The sequence below is a fragment of the Manacus vitellinus genome, unplaced genomic scaffold (assembly GCF_001715985.3).
Source record: "Manacus vitellinus isolate BGI_N305 unplaced genomic scaffold, ASM171598v3 scaffold_21_pilon, whole genome shotgun sequence".
Taxonomy (NCBI): domain Eukaryota; kingdom Metazoa; phylum Chordata; class Aves; order Passeriformes; family Pipridae; genus Manacus; species Manacus vitellinus.
The window spans coordinates 8,445,980-8,455,132 of record NW_021939546.1 but is presented as its reverse complement, the minus strand read 5'-3'; the positions used below and the strand labels follow the sequence as shown (position 1 = coordinate 8,455,132).

The window sequence follows — 9,153 nt, the reverse complement described above, 5'->3', positions numbered from 1 at the left end:
GAGCCCCTGGAGGATGCCCAGAATCTCAGGAATCACCACTAGGCTGGGAAATGCAGCCACAGTGACAGGGAACCAAACTGCTGCAGGTGATGCCTGTTCTGCTGGAAGCCCTTGGTTTTCATCATGTTCACTTGGGCTGCTTTAATGTCACAGTGACTGAAATGCCACTGCTTTGTTAAAATCACTCAGGCATTTAAATAATGTAATATCAGGATTTATCAGGGAGACAGACTGTGTTAAGGAACGACAGTACACTTGTTTCCAGTTTTTAATGCTTTCTTGTAAAACTGAAAATACAAAACCAGCCGAGCAAATGTAGATCTTTATATACATGAGGTCTGTGATTAAAAAAAGTCCTTTTAGTAAAAAAAAAAAGAAAAAAAGAGAAGAACTGACCAACAAGTTAAATGAAAACTGATTAAAGGGAACAACATTCTCAAATGGAAACATACTTTCCAAGATGAAAAAGCTCTTCTTTACAAGTTTATTATATAATTTACATTTACACTTTACTGAGAGAACTTACAAAACAAGCTGCTTAAAATGCTCCTCATTCCCTTAAAGCATGAATTTCAAAGTGCCACAGCAAAGGAACAGGTTTCCAATATTATCTTATACAGACTATTCATGTATAAAATGGTTTGGTAAATGTGAGGTGTTCATTTAAATGAGCACATACAAGGATACAGACTAAATAAAAGTACTTGAACAAACCCTTTGTTATTACATACACAGTTATAGGTATAATAGAGGAAACAAGGGCAGCACTGCTTTAGGTATCTGTGTAGATGGAAGGAATGTGATTCAAGCAGTGATCAAAGGCGCCGTTTTGGAAGAACCCATTTTCATCCGTTCCGCTGGAGACCATGTCTTCGGACACACACTGTGCTTCAGGGATTGTGTCATAGCCTGGAATGGGACAAGGGGCATGGACACGAGTTAGTGCCACAGTACAGGTGAGGAAGGCCTGGGATCACACAGGACAGCACAGCATTAATGACAAGACTGGGGTTTACCATTAAAGCCTCCCCCAGGAGATGCACACACGGACTGATCTCCAGGGTTTGTGTTCACAGCTGGAGTGCCCATCCTGTGGAGAGCCAGGCACTTGCCAGTGAAGGGCAAGGACCAGAGTGGGGCTCCCTGGGGACTGCACAGTCATCATCTGAATAGGGTGTCAAAACAATGAGTGGGCAAAGATCCTACGAGTGTGCACCCAAAGTGATGCACTCCTCTTGTTTTGTGACTTTCCTTTTTTAATAGCACTTGGGAAAAATGCTCCATGTGTCTCCCAGCTGCTCTTAAGACCCAGAAGAAATCCGGATCCTACATTTAGTGGCTCCCTACATAGTGCAAGTCTGAGGAAGAGTGGCTGGGGCAGGTCTGGCTCACAGAAGGAGTGGAAGGAGCTGAGCACCTCAGCCCACCAAAGCCCACTGGCTCCTCCCCGGGTTGGGCTGGCTGCTGCTTGCCAGGCTGACACTGGGGAGGGGGAGAATTTCTCTGCCCTCCTCCTTTTATAATGCCAAACTTTCACAGCTGTGGGAAACCTCCTGTGCAAACCTCCTGAGCTGCACATCCCTGTGGGAAGGAGCAAGTTTGTCTCCTACCCTTTCTCTTGTCTTTCCCACCTGCCCACACCTGTGCAGGCACCACCTGCCAGGGACAGATCCTGCATCTTACACAGCCAGTCCTGGATACACAGAGACCTGTCATCTTAATTATGGGTATTTTACCAGTAGGTACATTTTTATTATTTGCAATTATTTACGTTTCTGCATTTTCCTATGACGTATGAATTTCCTGCTAGTTCTCCGGTCAGATTGTGCTGTCTGCAGAGATCTGGCACACAGTGAATGTCCAAAGGTTCTGGAGGATGAACTCGGCCTGTTGATCTGCCCCGTGCTGTGTCAGCCAAGCAGAGTGACCAGTATTTTGGTAAGTTTTGCAACTGTTTATGTTATGCTAATTTCTATTTGATGGGCCTGTATACAGGGTGGATACACAACCACAGATGGACAAAACCCAAGATAAGCATACACCCCAGAAATCATTATTAGATTGCAGATAGAGTAAACTATCCAACGTCCTGAACAGAAAATAAAAATTTATTGACTGTTAATGTGATTCATGGAGCAGCTGTTTGCCAGTCACATTTGGCATTCCTGCGAGATGAGATCTCATTTAATATTAATGGTGCTATAAAAGCCTGAAAAAAATTAATGTGCAGCCTTGATGAATCTTGCAAACCTGAATGGTTCTATTTTACACGCTAAAAGATGAGATGAGATTTATATGTTTCATATATGTTTATGTTTCAGCCTTTTAAGTATTTGCATGCCTCAATAACCACTCTAAAAACAAAAATATTAAACAGAAACATTTCATGATAGTTTAGGCCCAGACAGAAAAATCAACTGTTGTTGAAGTTGGTGTCTTGCCACAGTATTATTCTTTGCTGCTACAATTTCTTTTGGAAAGTTTATTTAGTCTGTTCTTTAAATATTGCAGGCTGTCAATCTAAACTTGAAATTTGATGTTAACATGGAAAAAAAAAAGCTATGTTTCAGCAACATCAAACTTATGAATAACACTAAAGAATTCAAAGTTGAAGCTGAAACATCATCTTAAATGTTTCCCTTGTGTTGGTTACTGATCACACACTTTCCAGAATGGAGCAGCAGACAAATGCGTGCACGCTCCCTCTGAACAGAGTCTCCTTTAATACAAAACAAACAGGAAAGTCAACTCTAATTTTGTGGTCTGACTCAGGCCCATTTCAAAAAGCATTTAAACATATGTTTCCAGTATTGTTCTTAACCGAGATGCCCTTTTGAGTAGAGATATGGAGAAAACTTCCTTGGAGATACATCAGTAAAGACTGCGGCAAATGGTTGTGTTTCATGACAATACTCACTTTTTGTGAGTAATTCTGTCAGTAATTCTGACCATTCTTAATTGTGGTTTTAAAAGTAGGAAAAGAAAAGGATATTAAAATATTGAAGCATTATAGTAATCTAGCAATTATAACTTTGACCTGATTATAAAAACCTGCCTGAGCACACCTGAGCTGTGCAGTGAACAGCCCACACAATAAATGGGAGAAGTGCCTTGTTTGCCAAGCTCTCCTGAAGGTGTGTGTTGCCTATGACATCCATCAGAAGAAGACTTTGTCCATCAGTCAAATAGAGTAGGATTAAAATAAAAAAAAAAACTGCTTTCCTTCTGGGATATTTACAGATGCAAATGAATTTCAAGTTTTTTATACAAACATATTTTTGTAATAACACTGACTGTAAAAATGTCTTCTTTCCCCTTCCTGCTGAAAACATCATATGGATAATTCTTTACTGGTGGAATAAATTACCTGTTGAAGCTAAAGGTGCATTGAGTATGTGATAGCCATTCTGCCTCAGAGGGTTGAAGCAATGGGATTCCCCTGTGAGCACATCACTGGTGACAGACTGGTCCATTGTTCTGTAGCAGTCTCCATAGTGGAAACAGTTTTGTATGGAGTGAAAGCTGCCTTGGTAACCTGAAAGCAGATATTGCACACACATTTTAACCCTGCTGCAGTGGTACTGGCTCCATTTCTGTCACAGTATTCCATTACTGTTGGGGGAGGTTTAGTTCCTCAGTTTTAACTGTGGAAAAATGATTGTGCTGCTCTATAAAATGTAATAACAGAAGAGCTGCATCAGACTCAGTCCCACAAGGTGCCATGGACTGTGATCCCCATCAAGCAGAAATCTCAAGGATGTGCTTCATTTCAAGCAACAGATCAGCTGAACACAGTCAACAGCCCACTTGGTTCAAAGCAAAGTAAGTGCTCCACTGGATCAGATCCAGGATGCTCAGATCCTAAGGAACTGTCTCTGTAACGAGTTACTGTTAATTTAAATGCAATAATGCAATATTTAAATGAATAGCACTGCTTTGTTTTCAGTTGGTGAAGTCTTTTCCCATCCAGTGTGTGTTCTGCACTGCTGGAGACACACTGTTATCTGAAATACCTTTATGGGTACCTTAAACCTCTCTCAGATGCTCTTGATTCAAAGGAAACCCTTTTCACTGAACACAGGGGCCACAGTCTGCGGGTAAAATTGAACCAGAGGTGCAGGACTGACTCCAGATGGATGTCAGGTGAAGACTGAGTTCAGCCAGAGGCTGTTCTGCTTCTGGAAGTGTTGAGAGAGATCTGCCTTGGTCTTTCTGCTTTTGGGGCACGTTTGAACTTCTGTTCCCCACACACCCAACATTTCTGATATCCTGCTTTGTTTTAAAAGGGTTGCATTACCAAAACCCAGCAGTTTGGGTTTTGCCATCAGAAGCTGTGAATGAGTTTTGGAAAACAAAAGAAGATATTTAACAGTAAAGGACAAATGAATTGCCGAGGCAAGAATTTTACAACTTACAAGTTGTGCCACATCCTAAAAAGAAATTGTTGTTTGCTCCCATAAGGATGATCCAGTGCATGCCACAAGATTCATACAAGCCATTGCCTGATTTAATTCTCTTCCTTCCTCCTGCCTCAATAACCCCTTCCTGATTCCAGGTGCATCACACACACTCGTATCAACTACCAGGCAAAGCTCAGGGTCTGTTCACTCTGGTCATGCTTCTTAAGGTGTAATAAATAAGGCCAAGTGAGGCAATTCTTGAGTAGAAATGCAATGAACTCACTGAGTGGTGAAAGATTTGTATTTAAGTTTCACAGTTTAATATGTGCTTTGGCAGAATCTGCAAGGATTAGATGATTAATTTTTTGAGAGCGTGAGATCCCCCCCAAAATACCTGAAATGTTGATTCCATGATTGGTGAAGTACTAGTGGATGACTTTATTAGATAAAGACTCTACACACACTGTACCAAGGCTGGTCCTATTTGCTGCTATGTTGGAGAAGGCCCAGAAATTTGGAAAGCTGAGTATTAAATGATGCATGTCCTTCCCTGGAATAAATAGACAGCCACCTCTGTTTACTGCCTGGAGAGTCTGGCTCAAAGAACCAAAGAGCTCTTATGAGAGGGAGCAAAGCCATTTTTGATGTGGGTTTAGGTACAGTGCTTTATTGATTGGCTTTGATAATTATCCTGACCTTTCTGTTTACAAGGCACAAACTCCTTGCTGTAAGCCTTCTAAAAATACATCTTTTCAAGATGAGCAGTGAAAAAAAAAAAGAGACACTTGGCTTCAGAGGAGGTACAACTGGTTGCAGAGAGCACTCAGATGTATTTCTAGAAAAATGAAATGAACTTTTCCCAGAACATCTGCTATTGACATCACTCCTAGGGAAGGCATGATGTGTATTTTCTCTGTCCTATCCGACGAGGAGACACGGTGTAGGAAAATGCCAGTGTTATTGCACTGCTGTGTTCACCAGGACTGGATTCCTGCTAAGTGCTTCCCAAAGAAAATACAGAGAAGTGCACCTTTCCCTGCTCTAACATGCCTAGCAGGAGTGATAAATTCAGGAGGCAAACTCCAAAAAAACATGGAATGAGGAAGGTTGCAGCAGGAACAGGGGTCAGATAAAACAAACCACGACACTATGAATGGGACTTCTAACCCTTTGGGTTTGTGCCATTAGTTGTGGTTCCTTTAGATTTCTTGAAATGCTTCACACAGAAAATACTAATAATTAAGATATGATTCAAATCCCATAGCCAAAGGTTCAATTAACAACCACATATGGTTGATTAGAGTAAACTAAGCAGGGAGCATTTTTTATAAGTTCTTAAAAAAGACTCCCTCTGGGGGTTAAAATACAAAGTAAGCAAGAAGGCTGGTCTGGTGCAGACATCCCTGCTCCTTCTAGGAGAGCAAATCTGGAGTACCAACTCGGCAGTAAGTGTTTCAGCAATATTTTTTTTGCCACATGGATTTCAGGTTTTCCTTCAGTTTTGATTTAAATCAAGAATTTTCTGAGGTTAATTTTCAAGTGAATAATTTACTAAATGCCCTGTCAGTTTAAAGGATCACTATTAAATGTTTTATGTACAGTAGATGTAGAAATATAACAGTTCATAAAGGAATAAACTGAGTTCCAAACATAACATTTAGTTAAAATTTTGCTCTGAAATAATTTGTGACAGAAAAGCTGCATTTAGCCACTTCACACAGTGCACTGGCTGCCTCTGCTTCTCTAAGGCACAGCCTAGAAAACTTCAAGCAGCTTTAAAAGGAATGATGTAATGAGCAAATAATTGGAATATGGCTATTAAATGCCATCTTGTTATGTCATGTCATTTACACGTATTTGCAAATAAATCTCAGCTTTTCAAATTCCATAAAATTTCTGACAAGAAATCATGTCAGGTATAAATAACTACAGGATTCCATTGCCTGCCAAATTCTTTCAGCATGTAATAATTTCCATGTGATCTTACTACATCTAGGTTTGAACATATAAATAATGTCAGCTTATTCTTTCATTATCAATATTTCTGCTGCCAGCCTGACGAAACTTGCCATCCCCTAAAAACTCCACAGCCACAATGTTTATGTGCTTCTGTACACATGCCTCGTTCTACACTAGGTTTATATGCTGTTCCTTTTTTTGGCAAAAGCTCAAAACTCCCAAATTATTACAGATTCCATTAGAAAAATGTGCTATTAATGACCTGAGATGCAAAAGAAAAAAACCAAGATGTAGAGTGAGTACAGCTAAGTACAGGTTACAGATAATTGGTTTCAAAGGCTGCTAATCAAAACTGATTTTGGAATGACCACTTCCATAATGAATTTATAATAATACTTCAACATTTGGCCAAAGTGGAAAATTATTGCTTTTTCAAAACCACATGACACAACACTTAGAAAGCAACAATTCATTCAAAAGGAAATGTGGTTTTCTTAAGGAATAAAGTCAATTTATTTAAGTGGTTCAAAACTTGTTCTGTCTATGCATTTGTTTCTGCCGTAGTAATGAGCTGCTAAACTTTCCTCTTGTGGCTTGTAGTTATTTAGCTCATTATAGCAACATAATCATATATCATTATATGCTATCATAAATCTGCCACTTTTCCCTTACAGAGTTAATCCTTTTAAATTGAATAATCTGTTGAGCATCAGGTTGAGTTAGTTTTTCCTTCAGCGCAAATCATTAAATATAATACACTTTAACTTCTCAGACTAAGCCTGTCCAACCAAGGAGCAAAAACACTCCTCAGAGAACGAGGGGCAGAGGGAACTGCTGGGATACCCAACCCCACCACAGCTGGGAGCTGCCCATGGCTTTGTGTTCAGGATCTGGGCTTCAGCTCCACCCAGAGCACGTGAGAGAAGGCAAAACCTCCTATTTTACTCACTTGGCAAATTGATCACATGTGATACTTCAGCAGCCAAAAATGACCTTATAGAAATGACAATACAGCTGTGAAACAAGTCCTGAAGAGCTGCTTATCTGCCTGGATAAACCTATCTGCTAGGTTATCCCTGCAGCCAGACAGATGTCCGGCACACTTCTTTATTGGGAATATTTACCACACTTAAGCAGCTCACCATCTGGATTGTATAACGTGTTTCTTAAATATGCAAGCTCCTGTGACTGGAAGAATCTGTGATAATAACATCTCTTGCTAATTTATGCCTCAAAAATTGCAGGAACATTAATTAGTTCCCTCAGCAGAACTCCAGAATAGGTATATAAGCTCCCAATTAAAAAGGCTGAGTAATTCAGAACAAAAAATGTTTTAAATTAAGCAGTGGGACAGCTGCTGAGCTGCTCCCATTCCTGTCCTCAAATCCCACAGGCACTCTACAGTTGTTCAGAGTGCATTTGCATATTACTATATAAAATAATACACACGATAAACTTCCAAGTAGTAAATGGGAAAATATTTTTTCTTGGTCCAGTCTCATGTCTAGTGCTTCACTGGGAGTGGACTGAGCAGGACACTGCCAAGGTGTGCCCCAGCCCATGTCCTTTGGGACTATGTGGTTCTTGCAGGGTCACTCTCCAGGCTGGATGACCAGTCAGGAGAAGGGCATGGCCATCACCATCTACTGCAAAACCTGAATAAATGCAATAAATCTGCTGTTGTGAGTTTTCCCCTTGATGATGACATGTTGCAGCATGAACCTGCCTGAAAAATTTGATCTGTATTTTGTACATCAATCCAGTTTAAAAACTGGAGTTCCCACTGAAATGCCGACACCCCCTTAATAAGACAGTATTGGCCGAGCATGAAAAAGTGAAATAAATCCTTTCTCCCCAGGTAGGAATTAGAAAAGTTGAAAGAAAAAAAAAAAGAAAAACAAAGAGGGAAGAGTTACCTTGAGCTCCCTGCTGTACTGACTGGTTTTGAAAGGGAGCGTAAGGTGTATTTGGAATTCCAGAAAACTGCTGCCCGTTTGGTGACTGGCTGTGGGACGATGGAGAGCCGTGTTTCTGCAGGAGGGACGGTGGAACTAACGCTTTCAGGGGGCTGACAAGTGGAGAGATTATGTTGGGAGCAAGCCTAGAAAAAGAAAATACAGGAAAACTTCCTATATCACATCACAATATGGGAAAAGGAATACTCCAATGGCATTATCTCCATAAGGGTCACATGACAGGTACAAATTATATTGTAAAAAAAAGGACAACAATGCAATGCTACTTCCAGGTATTCGCTAGGAGGAAAAGGGACTTAGAAAAGGAATTCTGTTCCTTTACACTGATTTCCTGTACCAGCCATAATGGCAGGCTCAAAATGACACCACCCCTCAGTAAGCAACTTAAACACAGCTCAGGTTGAATTTAAAATTTCATGAACTGAGATACACATCCAGAAAAGGAAGTGGAAGATGTAGGTAAAAAGAAAAGGCATTTCTTTGAGCAGCCCCAGAACCTTCAGATGCTGGAAAAATCCACCTCTCCAAGAGCCACCCTGTGGAAACTTCACAGCTACAGGTCCCAAGCTGTAGAAATAAAACAACCTCTGGAAAAAAGAATTACTGAGCACAAACCATTGCAGGCATACAAATAATCAACTAAAACAAAATTACATCTCTCACTGGTGTCTTCCTCTGCCATTGCACAGGCCACTCAAACACCATCAACCATCATCTCACATGACTGCTTCTTGGAGCAGCTGGGAATGGCCTTGGGGAGGGAGTGAGGCTGTGCCTGACTTAGGGCTAAGCACTACACGGGAGTGTGCAAGAGGTAA

At 40.6% G+C, this 9,153-nt stretch overlaps 1 protein-coding gene across 1 annotated transcript in view; it reads right to left on the bottom strand.

Annotated features, from left to right (window-relative positions):
• Window positions 1–247: 247 nt before the first annotated feature.
• Window positions 248–9,153, bottom strand: part of GLIS1 (GLIS family zinc finger 1) — a 181,713-nt gene continuing 172,807 nt past the window's right edge. Inside the window, exons 8-10 of the mRNA XM_008925189.3 lie at window positions 8,276–8,460; window positions 3,368–3,535; window positions 248–909 (exon numbers count right to left, since the gene is read on the bottom strand). Coding sequence (XP_008923437.3) covers window positions 773–909; window positions 3,368–3,535; window positions 8,276–8,460 — 490 coding nt within the window. The 3' untranslated portion in view covers window positions 248–772. The remainder of the gene's footprint in view (window positions 910–3,367; window positions 3,536–8,275; window positions 8,461–9,153) is intronic.